The sequence below is a fragment of the Crotalus tigris genome, unplaced genomic scaffold (assembly GCF_016545835.1).
Source record: "Crotalus tigris isolate CLP2741 ecotype Arizona unplaced genomic scaffold, ASM1654583v1 scf7180000019024.823168, whole genome shotgun sequence".
NCBI classification, from domain to species: Eukaryota; Metazoa; Chordata; class Lepidosauria; order Squamata; family Viperidae; genus Crotalus; species Crotalus tigris.
In genome coordinates, this window is record NW_024097334.1 from 449587 (window position 1) to 471753 (window position 22167).

Consider the following 22167-nt stretch of genomic DNA (forward strand, 5'->3'; position numbering starts at 1 on the left):
ATCAGTTCCCACTTTCTCTGTGATGAGAGACATTTGAAAAGCTCAAGATAAATCTCTCTTTTGTGACAGAATCTTTGGATCATAAAGTTCGAAAATGGCCTTTAAACATAATCTATAATAGTTTAATCTAAATTTAATCTAATACAATACTTTATAATATAATCATTAAAATGTAAAATGCAGTTCCAATTATTAGTGCTGTCTCTAACATGGAGGTTTCTTTCTTCAGTGTTACTATCAAAATTATATCTCTTCTCCCACAATGGAAGAATGTATGACGATGATGATGATAAAGAAGAAGAAATCTGCAGAGAGGGCAAAACTTTCATTAGACTAAAAAACAATAACTACATATTTATGGCTGATTGGGAACCCTTTATATTTTGTGTGAAACAGGAAAAAAAAAGCAAAAGCAATCATGATTTGTGGTTTTGATGCTCAGAAAAAAATGGATAATAGGAAAAACTGAGCAAATAAATTGGAAAAATTCTTTCTAATTCTTTCCTTTTCTTCTTTCTTCCTTTGCTTTTTTAAAACCTTTATTAGTTTGTGTTAGGATTTTTGTTTTTTTTGAAAAACATTTATATATAAACACATAGACACATAGGAATTGATTGCTTCTGAAATATATTATAGGCTGCTAAATGGTATAATTCAATTAACTGAAGATAGCTAACCTACCTTTGACACTTTGGGCATCTCGAAGTAAATCCATGACTTCTCTTTCAACTTCTTTCAGTCTGTCTTCAAAAGCCTGGTCAGTTATAATGTCATCACCTGTTCCTATGTTAGCTATAAGATTTTCCAGATTGCGCAGCCTCCCCCGTTGCTCCTCAACCTGAACAAATGAGACAACAGGGAACAACAAATCAATAAGACAACTACACAGGTTTAGAAGGCTCCAGATTTAAAAAAAAGGATGAACAAAAAGATGTTGAAAATATGCAAAGTGGCTCAGGGAAGAATACACAGATTCCTGGAGCTGTTAGAATTGAGACTTTGTATTATTCCTGTTGCTGCTGTTGCTTTTAAGTAGGCAACATTATATTTTTTGCCAGTAGAACATTTCTGTGCCAAACACAAATGCATATCCTATTAATTTTCCCCATTATAAAAATAGGCAATCTCTAAATTGGCAAAATTAGTTATAAACTGGCAATTTTTGTTATCAGTATGACCTTATCTTTCACCAATCTGTAACATGCAGGACATTCTTGACAACCAGGCCAGGATCGATTGTAGAAGTAGTTTTCTTCACACTGATCACAGCGGATTCCCACAAAGCCTTCTCTGCACTCACAATGACCCTCTTCTTTGCACTGAAGGGAAAGGGAACCTTCCGGGTTACAGTCACAAGCTGAGGGAACACAAGGCATTTAAATAACAATTAGGGAAGAGGCACACGAAAAAAGAACAATCTGAAAAATCTTTAATCTTGGGATAACTAGAAGACCAATGAATTAACTTCTTTCAAACGTCAATGGATTGGTGCTACTACTACACGGTGGTCTTTAGCTACTAGGAAAATTTTTGCATTGCTCACTTTTACCTGTTAAATGGAAGCCAGAAATTGTACATATAGTACAGTTAGTCCTCAATTTACAACAGTTCATTTAGTCACTGTTCAAAGTTACAACAGCAGTGAAAAAGTGACTTATGACCATTTTTTTCACACTTACGACTATTACTGCCTCTCCACAATCACACGATCAAAATTCAGATGTTTGGCAACTAACTTATATTTATGACGGTTGCAGTGTCCTGGGGTCATGTGATTACCTTTTGTGACATTCTGACAAGCAAAGCCAGATTCATTTAACAATCATGTCACTAACTTAAGAACTGCAGGGGTTCACTTAACAACTGTGGCAAGGAAAGTCATAAAATGGGGCAAAATTCACTTAACAAATGTCTCACTTAGCAACAGACATTTTGGGCTCAATTGCAGTCAGAAGTCAAGGACTACCTATTTATGGAAGGTTCCAGCTCTTCTGAAAGACAAAGTGGAACAAGGAAAGACTTCTCAACTTGTTGAGAACACAGCTTTCTGAAACAACAATGATAGAAAGCAGTCTTTAAGTGAATCGCCGCAGTTGATAAGTTAGTAACTCAGTTGTTAAGTGAATCTGACTTCCTCATTGACTTTGCTTGTCAAAAGGTTGCAAAATCACCTGACCTAAGTATGAGTCAGTTGTCAAGCATCTAAATTTTGATCACATGATCATGGGGATGCTACAAAGTTCGTAAGTGTGGAAAACAGTCACAAGTCACTTTTTTTCAGTGCCATTGTTACTTTGAACGGCCGCTAAATGAACTGTTGTAAGTGGAGGACTACCTGTCCTCACATGAAGGGGAGGTTTATTATATCATCCTGCCCCAAAACAGCTTTGGGACAGGAACTCCCAAAATTTCCATCCAGACTAGTTTGCTAGCTTGGACTTTGTAGCAGTTGCTGTCCTAAAACGTCTTGTGGAAATACAGTTGAAGAAGTCTCCCGTATAACATGCCACGAAAATAAAAAGCAGTGAGGGATCATGTCTAACCCTGGTGACTCATTTTTTTATCCTGTCTGATTCACCATTCTATCATGAATATAGACTTACCATGTGTTACTTTACCATTAAAAAACAATGATGCAGCAAATGTATCTGTAAATAGTCTGATTCAATGTGTCATACCTGTCCCACCTAGCCTCGGTTAGGGCGTGCCTCTCAGTGATTTTCAAACATATCTACATCTCTATCTATATATCTGCTAGTCAGACATGCAAGATTCATAATCGTTCTGTACCTTTAAGGCACTGCGTTTGAAGAAATTTAACAAACTGAGCTACTTATACAGGTAGTCCTCGACTTACAACCACCGAGTCCAAAATTTCTCTTGCTAAGTAAGACAGTTGTTAACCGAATTTTGCTCCATTTGATGACCTTTCTTGCCACAGTTGTTAAGCGAATCATTAAAGTTGTTAAATCAGTCACATGGCTGTTAAGTGAACCAGGCTTCCCCACTGACTTTGCTGGTCAGAAGTTTGCAAAAGGGGATCGCATGACCCTGGGACGCTGCAACCGTCGTAAATATGAACCACTTGCCAAGCATGTGAATGTAAATCATGTGACCCTGGGGATGCTGCAATGGTCATCAGTGTGAAAAACGGTCGTAAGATCCCTTTTTTCAGTGCCAAGCAAAGTCAATGGGGACGCCAGATTTGCTTAACAATGTGATTCACTTAACAACTGCAGTGATTTGCTGAACAACTATGGCATAAAACGGAACAAAACTCATTTAACAACTGCCTTGCTTAGCAATGGAAATTTTGGGCTCAGTTATGGTCTGACAAAAGCAAATGTTTGCTCTACATTTTTGTCGTATAAAGTAATGTTCACGTTCAGAGTTATATTTGCCATTGCTGTAATTTGTATTAGTGGTCCAAATGCCAGCTCCACTTGCAGACCAGGGTATGTGACTTAGACTCAAAAGAATATGCTTCAATTAGTTTTCCCTCTTCCCATTTTGCATCAAATGACACCAACAACATTTCAAACTGCCCTTACAGTTTTGCATCAATAAGTTTATGACACAAAACAATGGTAACTCCTCAAAAGGAGAAGAAGGAAGTAGGGTAATTATTTTGGAGATAACAAAACACAAAGCACTTGGCATTCCCAAAGCCAACTCTGGTCTATAAGTGCTCCTTTGCAGAAAGCTAGTGTTATATATGCAGTGGATCTATTCATCTATTCATCCAAGACTATTTTTTTTAAAGTAAGGAAACAGTGAGGATTAAATAAATAGGAATGTATGTCCTAAATTTTACACTTTCCATGTTCTCAATTCGAGTTAGTAGCTAAAGGCCACATTCCGTAGCAACAGCGTAGGAGTGTAAGAGCCAAAAAACAGGTCAGTTCTGGGACAAAATTCAGGGCAAGTGTTTATGACAAGAAGCAGCAGATGGTCTACTAGTATATGCAATCTGAATGCCCTAGAGACAGAAAGCAAGACTCATATAACTGCAAAAACATCCTTGCTGGACTTGAAATGAGAAAACATGCAAGAGGCAGACAAAGGGGTGGGGGTGGGTGGGGGAATGAAACCTCTTGTGATGTCCAAGTATAAGGAAACACTAATGGCAATAAACAGATTCTCCAGACAGAGCAACAGAGATGGAAAACAAATGGATGAGGAAGGATTGGGACAGGAAATGCGTCTTCCCCACTCCCCTTACGTTTGCAGCCTTCAGGACCAAATCCAAAATGGTTGGCTTCACACCTCTCACAACGCTGGCCGGTAATGCCTGGCTGGCACTCGCATTGCCCGGTCTGAATGTCACAGTGGCCATTAGTGGAGCCCAGAGGATGGCAGTTACATCTAGTAGAGGAAAAACAATGCATACATCTCAACAACAAGGACCACAGGTAAGGAAACAAGACTGCATATGCTTGTCGTGTTCTGATTTGACTAGTATGTCATAAAAAACAAAACACGTTGCCCAAAGGGATGAAAGTATGGGATGAAAGACAGATGTCATTTGCCTATTACACAATTGGTCAAAAGGGAATGCAGCACTCACAATAAAGCTCCAATTAGAAAATACCTACTTTCTGTGAATTAAACCAGTTTCAGTAATGCAGTATTTGAGGAACAAAGAAGACTTTTACATTTAAATTTAAGAGTCAGTCAAATGGTTTTAACACAAAGTGCCTATTATAAAATAAGAACAATATATAGGTAGTTCTCGCTTTTGAAGTTACAAGGGAGCCCCCTCCCCCCCCCAAAAAAATCTACTTATGACCTGGTTTTGGAATTCCAATAGCTGCATACAGTACACCCCAATGTTCACTGACTGCATTTTTGGCTCATTGCAAAATCTCACCTTTATGGCCAGTTGCAGTATTCAGCGGTCACGTGACTGTGATATGTCCAATGATACAATCAGTGCAAAAAATGTCATAAAATCAGATCCAGCTGCATGGATGCCTTGATTTATGATGTCATGATTTATGGTTGTAAGTCAAAGACTATCTGTATTTAAACTAACTCTTAGTATCTTCTAAGCCTTGACAGAATTTTGAAAGCTTGTTTGGCATGAAATTTGAATTTTCCTATCCTTCATTTTATTCCAAAGTTTTTTGCTTCATATACAACCCTTCAGAAACATTATCTAAACTTGAAAATTGACACAGATAATGTAACTTCCTAGTTATATAATAAAATCTGAAACGGCTTTTGGCTCTGGTCCTTTGCAAACAGGACAGGCTGACCGCTGTAGCTGCAATAAATAAATGAGAAAGCCTGATGTTTGTTGATATTTCCACTCTTTATTTAACAAAGTCAGATACATGGACTCCAGGGATGGTTAGCTTGAATACAGGTTCTGAAAGACATCAGGGAGTGAGGACACATTGCCAGATCCCCACAGGTCTCCCTTTCTGAAGCCAGCATTTAAAAATCGAAAAGAAGTAGCCTCTAAGAAACTAAATTATCAGATCGGTTCCTCTGCCCCCGCTTTAATGTTGAAAGTTTCTCTGTCCTTAAAGAATAGTTTGCTTTCTGTTCTTTTCCTTTTAAATGATTTGTGTTGTCTTAAAGTGAAGTAAGGTAAAGACGAAGACTCCTCAAGCAGACTTCAACTTCTGGGGATGTTGATGTCCATGCAGTTTTCTCGAGAAAGGGGTTTCCTACTGTGTTTTGGGATGCTTTTTCATCTCCTGGCCCATCCTACCCCCTTGCTATTCAACTTAGCTTCCCATTCAAGTAGTAGCCACACTGAACCCTGCTTAGCTTTTAGAGAACATCAAGGTTGGCTAGGTGCTGCCATCTGCTGCAGATTAATGGGAAGATCCAATAACAAAACTAAGTCCTTCAACGGCCACAGCAACTATCTTGTATGTTTGCACACTGCTCAGTTGAAAGTGCTACACACAATAGCAACCAGAAAAGATCTCTGCTTTATGGGATTAACAGTTTAAAATGCACCAGTGGCAGGGGAAGCAGAAATAACTGGGGAAGAAAGTGCACAAACATAATTTTATGTATTGAGGTTTCATTTCAGAAAAGGTAGGGCAATATCATTATTTTAGGAAGGCATGCAAAGCATAAATGGTCACAGCGGAGACTGAGGGGGCAACCTGCTGGAGATGGCTTTCTTTAGAAGTCAATTTTCATAGCTGGTTTTAATGAAAGCGCCTCTACTCTTGGGAAACCTGGCTGATGCTGTCCCATCCTCCAGGCCACCAGTACTCAATTCTACCATCAGGAAAGAAGAGCTCACCTTTCACAGCCACGCCCACTTTGCAGGTTGTAGAAACCTGGTTCGCAGGAGCTGCAGTCCCTCTCTGTGACATGTGAAAGGCATTCACAGTGGCCTGTTACTTGATTGCAGCTTCTCTGCAAATTTGCTGTGCCATAAGGATTACAATTGCAAGCTACAAGAATAAAAGCATGAAAGGCATCAGGAGGGGATTTCCAACCAGAAGTAATTCAGAGGACAATTGCAGGAAGCCTAGGGGGCACTGCGATTCCCATTTTCATGCTTCGAAAATAGGAACCCCTTTGAGTGCAAGAGGGTCATTAGGCAAAGGAAATGTAAAGGCTCCAATTTAGTTTTTAGTCTCTTTGCTCATCGAATATGTGCCAACATACTGCAATGCATCTCAGTGGGATAAGCGAGAAAGAATACTTGGCACAAATTATAAACCAAGTGCTCCTCCAGGGGTGGGGTGGGGGAACCATTTCTTCCGATCACATCATAAACAATGTATAAATACACAAGTTGACAAACATAAGCCCACTTTGGTCAAGCATTTGGATGGAATAACTGAATCCTCCACTCTTCTCCAGGTTCCAAAAGTTTCTGCAGGCATTGGTTGATGGACAGATGAGGATTTTAGACTACTTTCAGGGTGTAACTGAGACATCTTTCTAGTGGTCAATTTTCTATATGGGGTATTTCAAATATTGAAAGATGACTCAAAAGAAAAGTTAAGAGGATTGTTCTTTATTTTATTATATTTGCTCCTTTACATTAATATTAGATTCTAATACTAATTCGTTTAGAGGAAAGCTACCAAGACGGTGAGGAAACCAAATTCTATGAGGAAGGGTAAAGGAACTATCTTTCATTCAGCAGACTCAGATTCCACCAAAGCTTCTGTGCAAACCCTACAGATGTGCTAGATAGACAATTTATGTAAGCATAGTTCTATGAGAGCAGCTTCTGAAGGAAGGACTTTGTTTGCTGTAAAGATATTGGTTCTAAGGCAAGAAAGCACATGTCAAATCTTCTGTTAAGTTATAGAGGCAGAAGATACAACAGCTGCTGAAAGTACTGAGAAGTGTTTCCCAGCTGATCTCCTGGCCAAATATTTTCTTTTGGGGGGGGGGGAGAGCTTTCCTCCTGCTGAAAGGGGCAGACTGATGTCCTAGAAGATCATTGGACTGTGACAAAAGCATTACTGAGAAAAATCCACCTACCTTTGCACTTATCCTCTGGATTCTGAGCTAAGGGATTCCCAAAGAAGCCATCTTTGCATCGGTCACAGTAGAAACCAGCTGTGTTATAAATGCACTTCAAACATTCTCCTGTCAAGCGGTTACAATTGCCAACTGCATTGGGATCAATGTTGTCACTGCATTGGCAGAGGCGGCAGGGCCTGATGGGGCCATTTTGGCCAAGAGGGTCTCCAAAATAACCATCATCACACAGCTCACACCTTTTACCTGCAGGCCCAGGAAACAGGTATATTAGAACATGCAAAAAAATAATAATAATACTGTAATCCATGCAAAAAATGGGCAAGGCAGGAAAGTAGCTGAGAAATTATGGAAAACTTCAATTTTTTCGGTCCCAACAGTGAAATCAGGGGATAAATGCTTACAGAACTGTAGCCAATATGGGCTCACTGAAAAGGACAAGACTTCAGGGAATGCCGAGGCTTCCAGAAACAGTACAGGTAGTCCTTGACTTACGACCACAATTGAGCCCAAAATTTTATGTTGCTAAGTGAGACAGTTGTTAAGTGAGTTTTGTCCCATTTTATGATCTTTCTTGCCACAGTTGTTAAGTGAATCACTGCAGTTGTTATGTTAGTAACACGGTTAAGAGAATCTACCCCACTGACTTTTATTCAAAAGGTCACAAAAGTTGATCACATGAACCCAGGACACTCCAACAGTCATAAATATGAGTCAGTTGCCGAATGTCTGAAATTGGTCACATGACCATGGAGATGAGGTAATGCAAAGTGTGAAAAATAGTCATTTTTCAGTGCTTTTATAACTTTGAATGATCACTAAATGAACTGTTGTAAATCAAGGACTACCTGTAATTGAAAAACCCAATAAATCAGCTTGCTCATTAAAAATACAGCTCAATGAGGGCTCAGCATCCCTAAGAGGCATTATGTACTGTGGCAAAAAAGTGAAACAGAAGATGACAACAAGGCCCTGACACAGACATAATGTCAGTTGGATTAGAAGACCTTTCAAGTCCCTTCCAGACCTATGATTATATATTCTATGAATGACTAGAACCCTGAAGGAATCTTTCCCAAGACCTGCTCATTTGTTATTCAGATCTTTTTGTACAGAGACAGAAGCGCAATTTGGCTTACCAGTAATACACCAGTTATAACAACAATAAAGGAAGAGAAGAAAGAAGCTTGTCCAAAGCCAATGAAAAGACTTAGGAAATAAGGATTACATTTTCCATTCATAAATACAACATTTTAACCAGACGCTTTGGAAATAATGCTCCAATTATTAAAACACCCACTGCAAAGCACCAAAAATGACCCTTGAGGCAGTCCAGACATAAAAACTCTCCTCTGTAGTTTCATGAAATGACTACATTGCAACCTTTTTTAAACAAGACTTAACTTGGGCAGCCATTAGATAGGTTGCCCATTTTCTAACAATAGCTATCTCTTGCAATAATTAGTTGGCATCTTCCTTTCATTATTAATTGGTTCAAATTTAGTTTCCCTGTATTTTAAGTTTTCTATCTGTGTTTATTGGTCTGAAGATGGTGATGGCAAAAAGAAATAGAAGGAAATGCTGAGTAATAAAATACAGAAATACAGAAAGTTTCTTTTAAAAACTATTCTTATTGATAACGGAAAGGAAAGGGAAGAGACGGGAATGACAGACTGACATGCGATATGGACTTCAAGTGACATGCAGAAGCTGCATAGAACAACCAATAAATTTATTGCTGTTTGAAAATGGGAATGTACTTACTTTGACCAAGCTATAGCTGGTAACAAATTCCAGACATAAGTAGCGGAGCAAAAACAAAGAAAAGGCAAAAAGAACATAAACCATCATCTGACAAGAAGAAACATTAGAAGAATGGAAAGCTCAAAGGCTAAATGGAAACTAGAGTTTAACAACACAATTCAGTAACTTTTCAAAGGAACTTCCTTAAACAACCTTTCCCCAACCTGGGCATTCTCCAAATGTGCAGACCTCAACTTCTAGAATTTCTGAGCTAGCAGAGCTACTGCTGATAATTTGGGTAACTGGAAAAGTGCCAAATTTGGGGAAATCTGGGCTATAAGAAATGAGACTTAATAGCAACATTAAGAGGGAAAAGCACAATTCATTTTATAATCTAAGAGGGAAGCAAAAATCTTTTGGGAATAAGTACATAAAAGGAGAACCAATTTATCATATATTTAGTAGGATGCTTTTTGCTCTACATCAGGAGTCCCTAACCCCCAGTCTGTGGACCGGCACTGGTCTGCAGTGTATCAGAAACTGGGCCATGCAAACAAGCAAAGCCCTGTCCATGGGATGCAGGCAGCACACAAAATGACACCTCCTCCGGTCAGTGAAAAAACCCTTCTCCACCAAAACGATCCCTGGTATCCAAAAGTTTGGGAGCCACTGTTTTATATCATAGAATATTTATCCTAATAGCTTCCAAATATGCATTAGGTTACATGGTTTTTTCTTCTTTTTAAAAAGGTTTTCTTTACAGTTAGGTGCATAGGGTTCCTATACAAAACGGGATCATTTATAGACTGAGATCACCCATTTAAAGTTTTGAAAAGTGTAAGCATGCGCTAAGCTCTGAATGCCACCTTTCTATAAAATCCATAGCTTCTAGATTAGGGTAATGGTTATCTACTGTAGCAATCAATTGATAGGAGAGATAAAAAAGAGAAACAAAATGCCTTCAGAGAAATCAGGATTTAGGCCTGAAGCACGACTGTTCAGACTGATAAGGGAAAAAAAATAAAGAACATTGTGCACACCCTCAATAAATCCAGCATTCAGAAATGCACAGCAAAGTTTATTTTGTATTTACTTTTACCACTCAGACAAGTTGGGTCATGGACAGACACTCTGTGCAACCATCTGAAAGCTGCCTCCTCCAAGAGTGACACATTTGCCAAGATTGGCCAATTTCTTTATTCCTTGGGGTCAATTCTGACATTGTTCAGTCATAAAAAAAAAAAAAAAAAGGAAAAAGGAGTGTAATTTCTTCCACCAGCTGTAATGGTGAATGGGTCCAAGCATTTACTGAGCCCATTTTTAAAATGCTATTTTTCTTATGCTTTCCTGGAAACCTGCCATACATGTTTTTGAAACTGAGCTTTTTCATTTTAATGGGCGGAAGGTTGATTTCTGTACTGAACGGGTAACCAGGGTCAAGTATGAAATTCTGCTGGGGAAATAAATTCTTTGCCCTGAGGGAGGGAGGGAGGGAGGGAGGGAGGGAGGGAGGGAGGGAAGGAAGGAAGGAAGGAAGGAAGGAAGGAAGGAAGGAAGGAAGGAAGGAAGGAAGGAAGGAAGGAAGGGTTGTTATTAACGACACTGCTTCATTCAGTAATTTGAGTTAGGATTGCCTAAAGAAACTGGGCAAAGCTCCTATGTTTGTTTTTGGTCCAGATGATTGCCCTAGCTCCAGGGCTGTCACAGGAATTGCATTTCCAGAATAATCGATCCAGATATTGCCATTTCCATCATTACTCAAATAATTCTCCTTTGCTTGTTCGTTGCATAAAAATGAGATTCAGTATGGTTGAATTTTGGAAAAAATTGCTGAAAAAAACCATAGAACAAATTCATACGACTACTTTCTCTTTGCATCCCCACTCTCAATTACTCCTCTATCCAGCAGTGCAACAAAGATTGCCAAAGCTGTTCCTTCATAATGAGAATTCAACAAGAGCATACCTGTGGTTCCAGCGGGACAACTGGTACAGACCACTTCCTTGGTCTTGGGAACTACAGCACAGCTTGAGCCCCCGGGGCATGGACATGGCTGGCAATCTGAGGAGGTGGCTGTGGTGGCATCACCATAGTAACCATCACTGCACTTCTCACAGTGAGGACCTGCAGTGTTATCTCTGCAGTCACATGCTCCTGGGGGTAAAGAGAGGAACAGCTTGTCATCCAGAGGCTGAAACACTCAGGCAGCTATCTCATAGGAGATTCTCCTGAGGTTGCACAATACTGTTTTAGAGGCAGACAAGGGAAATGAGTAGATAAAGCAACATGCTTTTATGCGTAAAAAGAATGGAACATGACATTTACATACTAAAATAAAGAATATTAGATTAGTAGGGCATTCATTTAAGGCAGTGGTTCTCAACCTTTTTAATGCCGCGACCCCCCAACCGGTCGTAAGTTGAGGACTACTCAACCGGTCGTAAGTCAAGGACTACTCAACTGGTGCAGCACCGTTTGCAGAATGGGACTTTTGGCGGGCTCAGCAGGGCAGAGACAGCCTGGACAATTCCTATTGGCTTTTGAAAGCCAATAGAATTAGACTCTATTCAAGAGAGCCTATTCTATTGGCTTTCAAAAGCCAATAGAATAAAAGGGAGTAGCACAGCTAAGGAAAAGGGGGAAAAAATGGCGGACTGCATTGTTTGGCGACCCCCGTGAAATGGTCGTTCGACCCCAAATGGGGTCCCGACCCACAGGTTGAGAACCACTGATTTAAGGTGATAGTCTAGGACAGTGGTTCTCAACCTGTGGGTCGGGACCCCATTTGGGGTCGAACGACCATTTCACGGGGGTCGCCAAACAACGCAGTCCGCCATTTTTTTCCCCTTTTCCTTAGCTGTGCTACTCCCTTTTATTCTATTGGCTTTTGAAAGCCAATAGAATAGACTCTCTTGAATAGAGTCTAATTCTATTGGCTTTCAAAAGCCAATAGGAATTGTCCAGGCTGTCTCTGCCCTGCTGAGCCTGCCCAAAGTCCCGTTTTGCAAACGGTGCTGCAAGTTGTCTGCAGCGAAGGCGAGCTGTCTGGAAGTTTCCACCCCTCCCTGCTGAGCAGCTACTAAAAATGTAAGTAAAAGAGGGCCAGGGGTGGGAGGTGGGAGGCTGGCGGGCACAGGGAGGGTTGCTGGCACACGTGGGGCCCGGTGGGTGCCTTACCTCCCTTGGGTTGGGCCAGCTGGTGGCCCAGCCGGTGGTCAGCCTGCACCGTCTCTGCCGCTTGCCAGCTATGCCTCAGCCAGCGCAGGGGGCAGCACCATGCATGTGCGGCGCTCCCGGGCAGGGAAAGTCCTCAACTTACAACCGGTTGGGTAGTCCTCGACTTACGACCGGTTGGGGTCGCGGCATTAAAAAGGTTGAGAACCACTGGTCTAGGACTAGGTCAATGTTTCTCAACCTTGGCAACTTGAAGATCTGTGGACCTCAACTCCCAGAGTTCCCCCACCAGTTGAAGTCCATTTATCTTTAAGTTATCAAGGTTGAGTTAACACTGGTCTAGATAATAATTACATCCAAGACATCAAAGAGCAAACAAAGCCTAACACCAACAGTATCCCCCATGATTCTTTTTACCAGATTGAGGGTTGCAGGTTTCACTGTGCCCATTGCAGAAACATGGCACACAAGGACTATAGGGTCCGAGATTTGGAGTCTCCCTTCTGTAGCCCTGGGCACAGAATTCACAGAACTGCCCCAAATATCCTGCTGGACACACACAATTCTCCACCCAAGTTGCTGGTGTTCCAGGCCCAGGGTGAGCACTCACGATAGTAACATCATCCAAATACCCAGCACCTGAAAAAAGAAAAGAAAAGTCATCAAGATGAGTAAGATGTACAGAAGTTGTTGACAGCCTCCATAACACAGTAAAGCAGCTCCACTGCTTCCAGGCAAGACATACAAACCTACAGAATTGGATTTGTTCAGAGTTTCCAGCCAAAGCCACAAGTTATTTTTTTCTACTTGCTTTCCCACCCGCATTGTTTTCTGACTGGCTGATATGGAAGAAGAGAAAAGAGTTCCATGAAGCAACATCTCAAGTGTCACCAATAACCTTCTTTTACTATTCACAGCATTTTCTCCCACATTTTTAAACTGATATCTGGGAGGGGAGCAGAGAGTCTGTCTTGTGGGTTTTGACTTGACATAAGCCCCCCAATTGGTTGGTATATCTCATTTCTATGAGATATATGGTATGTCTCATTTCTATGTCTTAAGAATCCAGGATTCCCAGTGATTTATAATCTTAACAACATAAACAGAGCGTTTAAACATGCACATGTGCACACAACACAATAAAATACAATTACAGAACAACACTTCTGTCATAATTTAAAGCATCAAGTAAAACTTGTTTCCAAGACCCAAGGAATAATTGTGCATTCCTAATACTTTGACTGCTTTGTTCTTCTTTGTGTAAGAATTAGAGATGATTGGGGTTGCACGTCAAAATGTATCTTCCGCACTGGTCAAAATGTTGTATGGCAAAAATACTGAAGAAAAAAATCATTGGAGGTCTTTTTGATTGTTAAAACATTGGATTTACAGGTCATACGTGCACCCTGCCAAGTGTGTTACTCTAATGTGCTGCTTCAATGTATTAACTAACCAGTGTAGTCTGTTGCCTTAGAAAAAGGATTTGAGGAGATTCGCTTAGTTCCCATTCAACACAATGATATACTTCCATCCAAGACATTTTGTGAACTTATTAACATTTGAGCATTAACACCCAGGCAAAGGTTATTTTCTAACAAATGAATCACATGCTATAATAATTTCTTGGCCTGGAGCCAGGCTGAGGAAGAGGACCCTGGCCGTCTTCCTTTACTCACTGGATTAGCCCTTCCTTTGCCTCAATCATGGTTTTGCCTTAGATAGCAACAAAAGGGAATTATGATGCTGACTCCCCTCATAATCAGTCAAGACTTATCAATCCACCCCAATCTATAGTTTTAAATCAAAGATTTTGGAATATTCTATTCTTATATTTTTTTAAAAAAATTCACAGTATAATTATAATTAAAAAGGAAAGAGAGTTATTACAGTTAAGGGCATAGGGCATATTTTCTTTTATTTGTAAGAAGCTGCCCATCTCACCTGAAGTGACTCTGGGTAGCACACGATAAAACCAAGGATTACAATATTTTGCCAACCCATAACCAATTATTTATCCGGTTCCTAATTTGTAAGCAAGGTGTTCAAGGAGTTAGTATTACTTTAAGACCAGGGCCTAGCCATGATGTCAAGATACCAATGTGGGCCGATGTCTTGCCTTTGTACAGTAAAGGCTGAGAGGCACACAGGTGTGGCAACCAGCCAAACATTCTCCCTGTAAAAGCATGGGTGGGTAAGGAATGCAAGAAACTTATTTACACACACCATTCCTTCTGTATATATCCTCAGGGAAAAAAACCTGGAACAACTCCCACCTTTGCAGATTGACAGATGGATTGGTATTTCAGGGCTGAATTAATGTTCCACTTTGAGGAAGTTCAGCAAAACCAGGCATTCCAGAGAAAAGAGCATTTCCTTCCCCCTTCTCTCTTAGCTTTCAACCCAACCAGCACTGGATTCCTCCTCAAAACTGGGCTTGCCCTGTAACTGCTGCCTCAGAACAGCTTGAAGAACAGCTGTGCCTCACGTACACCACAACTTCTATGGTGCTGGCTGTTGATGTAAAATTGTTTATCTCTGGAGTGGTAATTCCAGCCACAACCCTAGGTGAGCCTACATGTTAACAATAGAAGAATGTAAACCATATCAGAATCTCTCCGTTCTCCCTTGAGTGAAGTCATTTCCTCCTTAGTATGTGGAGTCCTTCAATGCAACTATATGTGCATGTGCTATATTTCTGGCAACCTCTTCATCACCCTGATTTAAGAAGCCCCAGATAAGTTTTGTATTTTGGGCATAGGTGGCAAGGATGAGGTGGGATGGCATCGTAAGGAAAAAAATGAAGAATTCTAATACCCCAACTCTTCAATGGGGAGATATGAAATGGTTAGAAGGATTGTAATCAAGGAATGCTCTAAGATAGGGATGCACATTCTCTCAGTCTAATGACCCCTTTGGGTTTTGTGTGTTGAAAATTGTACCAAAAATGAGTGGGGCCACCATTTATGCAATAAAATAGTTAACACTACAATATTTTTTTTAAAAAAGAAAAGAAACAGGCATGGAACATAAAACCAACTAATCAAGATCCATCTTTCTGATTAAAGCAAAGACTTGTTTGAACAAAATGGTTTTGTCATGCAACAAAACATTGCAAGAAACACTACAAACATTCCAAGAATTCTGTAAAGTAGGTGCAACTGCAAAGAAAGGTATTTTTTGACATTCATTCAGTTTGATTTCAGCAATTATCCTCAACTTACTTCTCTCACTGTAAGTTCCACGAATCTTGATAGCTGTTAAGTTATGGAGCAACTTTTGGAATTCAAAGGGAGTGAGAGAAGGCCTCCAGGGGTAATCTGTTGCTTCATGGAGCCTAAAGGGAAGTAACATTGAAACAGTTTTAAATGCCAAAGAATTAACTTGAGTGGTGGACATGTCTGTTTTTAAATAAGATTTGCCCTATATTATTGGGTATCAGCATCTCTCTCTTCTGCTAGGGTTCAATAAAAAAAAAGTCCACATGAGTTTGCCTTTTTCTTCCTCTATCCTCAGGCAAGTAAACATTTACAATTTCCCAATCACTTCCCGCATTTGCACTTCAGATTGACACAAGTTAAAACATAGGAAACAGCCACTGCTACCGTGTTTCCCCAAAAATAAGACCGTGGCTTATATTAATTTTGCTCCAAAAGACGCATTAGGGCTTATTTTCCAGTTAGGGCTAATATTCGGGGAAATACGGTACTAAATGCTGACAATCTTAAGTGGGGCTTATTTTTGAGGTGGGGCTTATATTACGAGCGTCCTGAAAAATCATGCTAGGGCTTGCTTTCTGGTTGGGTCTTATTTTTGGGGAAACACGGTAGTTAGTCACTAGAACAGAGGACCCATTATCTACCCAACAACATGGTCATAAACAAATCTATTGTAGGCTATGGATATATACTTTGTAAGGGCAGGGGTATTTTGCTTCACTTCTTAATCCATCAACTAAAAACAGTTCCCCTCTCTGCTGGTTAGGAAACAGACAGAAGGTACATTCGAGTCTGAACAAGACTTCTGCATGTATCAGGTATTACTTACTCCTCACTCATTCCCTAGGACCAGGATGCTAAGACACCTTTAATGCAAGCCTGATCAAGCATTCTTAACCTTTTGGGAGAGGAAAGAAAGAATGGGGATCATAACAAGGGTGCAAAGGAGATAAGGTCATGTCACAGACATAAGTAGCGCCAGCATTATTATTTTTTTCTAGTTGCAGATGGGTGGAATTGAAACTATACTACTCATACATTATTTTTGCTCAAAGGGGCAGGAAACCATGCCTTCAGTTTTTAGAAATTCTGTATGAAGGAAACTCTAAAACAGACAGACAGGCGTAGGTCTGGGGCCTGGAGTTGTCTACTTCTGTTTTAATGGTTTGCTTTCAGTCTGCAAAACCTGCCTTCTGGACCATGCTTTCCAGCAAGCTCATCTAAAGTCATTCTAGGATAGGACAGAAAATTATGCACAGGAAAGAGACTAGCTAGAGAAAGGTGCTTGAGTTTACTGTTGAAACCAAGCTGGTTTTTTCATATAAACTGCCTAGATGGAAGATCAGCTAAAAGCACATATAATGTGTGGTGTGTGGGAAGGGAGGGAGAATGAGAAAAATCAAGATAAAGGCTGCTTCCTAACTATCAATTTGCAACTGCTGCTTTCAACTATATCACTCATAGGGCCCTCCTGCACATCTAACCGTACTGATTTGAAGCTTCAATCAACTTAAAAAGAAATGCTGAATTGCTGGACTTAAGATTTTAATAGAATGTTCAGCTGAAAACTCAGTGAAAGTTAAATGCTTAGAGCAGCATGGCTTTAAAACCAGCAGAGCAATAGCAAATATTATTTCTCCTCTATTAAAGTTAATGAGAGTGCAGAGTGCTTAATTTTGGCTGGGTTGTAGCACTCTCCACTCCCTGCTGTACATAATTAATTGATTGGGGGGGGAGGGATGTTCTGCCCCAAGTAGTTTTAAAAATAAAATCTTACATAACCATTAAATCCATCATAAAAGCAGTTGTCCTCTCGAGTATAGAAGAAAATAAATATTTCAATATAGTGTTCTCTGCCACATTATTACTCTCACAGAGCAAAAGATGATAAGAGTTGCATCTCTAAAAACTGCAGTTAAAGAACTACAATTTGGTATTTTTTTTTCAAAATAACAGATTTTAGTAATTTCTAATTCCCCAAGGACTTATCAAAATCATTCATTTTGCACTATTCCTAGACAATTTAAGATAAAGAAATAATTCATTTATAGTAATTTGTTCTCATATTTTAAGCTGTGCAAATAAAGAGCTTTAACCAGAATCTTTTCCTCTAGGCAGCCCTGACATTTTCCAGATTAGAAAATACAGACACTTTTACCTGAATGAATATTTCAGAATGTTCTCGCTGGGATAGGAGTTGCCTTGAGCAATCAAAGGTATAGATACTCTTAGTCCAGCACCTTCAAGGACTATGTCCTCAGCAGACAGGCGAGTGTCCCGCTTATCAACCCGAAAAGAGAATGACAGGTTTTGCCCGTAACTTAGCATTTGATTTCCAAGGAATTTGCCTGAGACAAAAGCAACAAAACCCACGTTCAAGTAAAGGTAAAACGTAGAAAGTTTATTGGAAAACATACTTATATAGTCTATGTATAAATAATCATTCTTCCTTTGTACCTGGTGCAATGAAGTAGATGGGGAAAGGTGTATCTGAGATTACGGATATGTCTCGAGTCTCAGGTATCCAGCGGATGGAGATTTCAGAGCCATCTCTCTGTTCTGCATGCCAGTTTTCCTCTCCTGAGAGCCACAAGAAGAAACCATCTTATGTTAAAAGTTGAATTCGCTCTACTTAATACATTTAAGAAATAACTTGAATATCCACTTGTTTTGTGAATTCTATCATGAAAAGGAAACAGATTTCAACACTGATTGAAAACTGTCTATTACACAAGCCATGTAGTGAAAAAAAATCCTGCTTCAGGGATTATAGAAATTGCCAGTGCGTGTGTTATTAAACTGGTAAGAATAGATAGTAGACTTTATTTATCCACAAGAGTTTATTTATCATATTTAAAGACTTGCCCAGAATTGCTCGGTGAGTGGGTGGTTTCTAAACCTGATAAACGGGTGGTCTCTAAACCTGATAAATGAATGAATAAATAAAAATCTTGGGTTATTAAGTGTAAATTGGAGCAGAACAGGTCTAATTCAGCCATCTGGTACTTTTGTCTCTTTCACAAATGTTGAGATTATCTCTGCTCACAAAGTAGCAATTAAAAGAAAATATCAACGTATCTAGTCAATGGACTATTATTGATAATTTGATCAACCACAATTTTATATAGGTACAATGAAGTAGCTACAATTTCCATTTTTCCACTCTTTTCCAATCACATAATTTGCAAGTTATGAGCAGAACTATTGGCTTATGCTTATTGGTTACACGTGTTCAGTATATTATTTCATGCAATTCATCTTCTCTTACTTTGCTTCTTACCTACAGCAGATAAACCCACTCCAAAATTAAAAGTTTTACCAGATAGCAAAACTCACGAACCAATAACTAATCCTATGCTAATCTGGGAGCAACAAATCAAAATAGAGCTTGACATTACAAACACATCCGATTTGGGGTTTATCTGTCGTGCAGACTGGATTGTGAGAGAGAGGTACGTGGCTTAATACATAGTTTTTCAAACTGTGTTCCATGGAAACCTAGTGCTAAATAAAGAGTTAAATAAATAAACATTATTTTCAATAACTGAAATTTGCTCCTTGATCAAAGGTTCCAGGACTATTTTTAAATTGACAGCTTCTGTGGGCTGAAAAAAAGTTAAGAACCTCTGTCATAATTGATGGTTATCACAAAGCCTGAACAAATGTTCACATCATAAACATGCAACAACTGTTGCAACAATTGTAAGGCTAAGGGGAGTCAGTGTTTGTAATCTCAAGGCCACAATGGTCTCAGAGGAGCACTATTTAATATTTTTAAAGGCGGCTGACTCTATAATAAACTTGCCTAATTTAGCAGCATATAATGCTGAGTGGAGTGAAGAATGCATGCCTAATGGTATGATGGGTAAGGGCTAAAACAACAATTTGTTTCTTAAGAGAACTCATCAAGATATCAACTGATTGTACACTTTTCCCTATTCCAGTGGTGGTGAACCTATGGCATGCATGTCAGAGGGGGCACTCGGAGCTCTCTCTGTGGGCACACGCACCTCACTCCTTGACTATGTTTTTGCAGGAAAAAGCCATTTCTCAAGCCCCTCCCTAGCCAAAACAATTCATGCGCTGTTCTCAGCTTTGAATTATATCAAATCCGACACCAGAAACAGACTAACAGATGACCTGAGTGCTGCATGTGCTGCTCTCAAACTTACAAAGTATAAGCCAAGGTTAGACAAATTATCAGCATGCATACAACAGCAAAAATCACATTAATTGTTCAAAAGCATGCCAAATGCAAACTTTTACCTTTCAGTAAAAAGTTATTTGTATCATTGAAAGCTTTGTTATTGTGTTTTTCTTTTAAGACAAAAGATGTTAATGTATGAGTTGTTTTTTCTAAACTAAAACCTCAGTATACAGATTAAATTGTCATGTTGGCACTTTGCAATACATAAGTGGGTTTTGGGTTGCAGTTTGGGCACTCGGTCTCTAAAAGATTCGTCACCACTGCCCTATTCAGTACTTATAATGGACAATATAAAGAAATACATCTGGTATTACATGAATACTTTTGTATGCATGTGTGCCTTCAAGTCAGTCTTACTCCTGGGGACTGTCTGGGAAAGTCCTTGCAGTTTTCTTGGCAGGATTTCAGAAATAGTTTGCCATTGCCTCCTTATACAACTGAGAGAGAGTCTAATGTCTAATGCCACTCAGCTGGCTTTGTGCCTAAGGTGGGTCTAGAACTCACAATCTCCTGGTTTCTACCCTGACATCTTAGCCACTACACCAGAATGTCTCTCTTCAGTCAGCATAGACCTGCCATTTCTTCCCCTCTAATCATTCTCCACAAGTTGCTATTCAGTATATCAATTTTCTCTGAAAAGAACAGAATGGAATTCTGAAAATAATTTAAGTTATTTGATTTTCTCGCTACTACTTGAAGAAATATTTATATCAAGGTCTAAGGCAGGACTCAAGCTGGCCTTCCAGTTTCTAGTCCAATACTTTAACCTCTATATCAAATTGGTTCTCTTTATGGATACTACTGCTTACAAAATAAAAAGAACACTGCTATTAGATGAAAGATACAAAGTGAGATGAGACAGCGGAAGATGTAATGTAAAAAGATCCCCCAAATGATGCTATATACAAAGGTTTGAACACTGACATTCTGGAAAGTGAAATCACAGGAGAAATGTTCAGGAGGTGACAAAATACCAATAGAATGTTTAAAATCTCGCAAAATTATGCTAGCTGATAAGCAGATATGGAAAAAATACTACAAGCGACCATGTGATTGGAAAAGATAACATTTATATTCTAAAAACAAAAGAGCAAAACTAAAGAATGTTCCCAACAATTGCACTTATCCCACATGCTCAAAATGCTGCAACCCAGACTTCAACAATTCATAAAATGAAAATGGCCACATGGATAAGATGGGTTTAATGCAGTGGTTCTCAATCTTTTTATACCGGCAACCCCGGTCATAAGGAGGCAGCGCGCATGTGCGGCGCCGCCCCCTGCGCAGCATGCATGCGTGGCAGTGGCCCCTGCATGGCGCGCATGCGCGGTGGCACCCCCGTGCGGCACCCCTGCACGCCGTGCATGCGTGGCACCCCCCGTGACGCGCATGCGCGGCACCGCCCCCTGCGCGGTGCGCATGCGCGACACCGCCCCCTGCGCCGGCTGAGGAAAAAAATGGCGGATCGTGTTGTTTGGCGACCCCCGTGAAATGGTCGTTCGACCCCAAATGGGGTCGCGACCCACAGGTTGAGAACCGCTGGTTTAATGGAAGCGGAGGCAGCCAAGATCACATTGTGACATATGAAGGACAAGGAATAGGATAAAAAAAGTTTTTAAAAATATGTATTTGATGCTTTACTAATTACATTAAGGCTGTTGACTATGCAAATCACAACAAATTAGGGATGATTCAGGGGATAGCAGGCCACCTCATCTGCTATTGAAGAATTGGTTACTTGACCAGAAGGAATCATTAGAATGAAATATGGAATGGTTAAATAGTTCCACATTGATAAAAAGAATGTGCCAAGGTTGCCAATTGTCAGTCTTGTTTGTTTAACTTCTACAAAGAATATATGAGAAATATTTTATTAGGAGAAACAGACAACAGAATTAAAATTGCTGGGAGAAAAATCTATATATCCTTTTAATAGCTGAAAGTGACGAGGATCCAAGTAAACTCTTGCTGAAGAGGAAAGAAGAAAACACAAAGCTAGTCTGTTGCTCAATTTTAAACAAAAATACACACACACCTGCCCTCAGATGATGTTAATGGGCAATGCTAATCAAATGGAAATAGGCAGAAAAGAAGCTGAAGTAATAAGCAGATCTGAACTCATAGGCTCAGAAATTCATGGGAAAGACAAGCGCTTTCAGAGAAAAGTTTTGACAGAATTAGACATCATATGATTAAAGTGTAAAGACATCACAGTGACAACAAGGGTAAATATTGTGAAGGCTCTAGTTTCCCTAGCTGTAACCATGGTTGTGAAAGGTGGACCCGCATGAAGGCAGAATGAAGAAAAACAGATGCTCCTGAACTGGAGCATTGGTCTGGAGGAAAATTTTGAGAATA

At 39.8% G+C, this 22167-nt stretch overlaps 1 protein-coding gene across 1 annotated transcript in view; it reads right to left on the reverse strand.

Moving 5' to 3' along the window:
• LAMC1 (laminin subunit gamma 1) overlaps positions 1–22167 on the reverse strand; it is a 164444-nt gene that overhangs the window by 21400 nt on the left and 120877 nt on the right. The window contains exons 9-18 of the mRNA XM_039358561.1: positions 18060–18182; positions 17761–17950; positions 15609–15721; positions 12805–13026; positions 11179–11367; positions 7471–7716; positions 6269–6422; positions 4223–4365; positions 1179–1357; positions 682–838 (exon numbers count right to left, since the gene is read on the reverse strand). Coding sequence (XP_039214495.1) covers positions 682–838; positions 1179–1357; positions 4223–4365; positions 6269–6422; positions 7471–7716; positions 11179–11367; positions 12805–13026; positions 15609–15721; positions 17761–17950; positions 18060–18182 — 1716 coding nt within the window. The remainder of the gene's footprint in view (positions 1–681; positions 839–1178; positions 1358–4222; positions 4366–6268; positions 6423–7470; positions 7717–11178; positions 11368–12804; positions 13027–15608; positions 15722–17760; positions 17951–18059; positions 18183–22167) is intronic.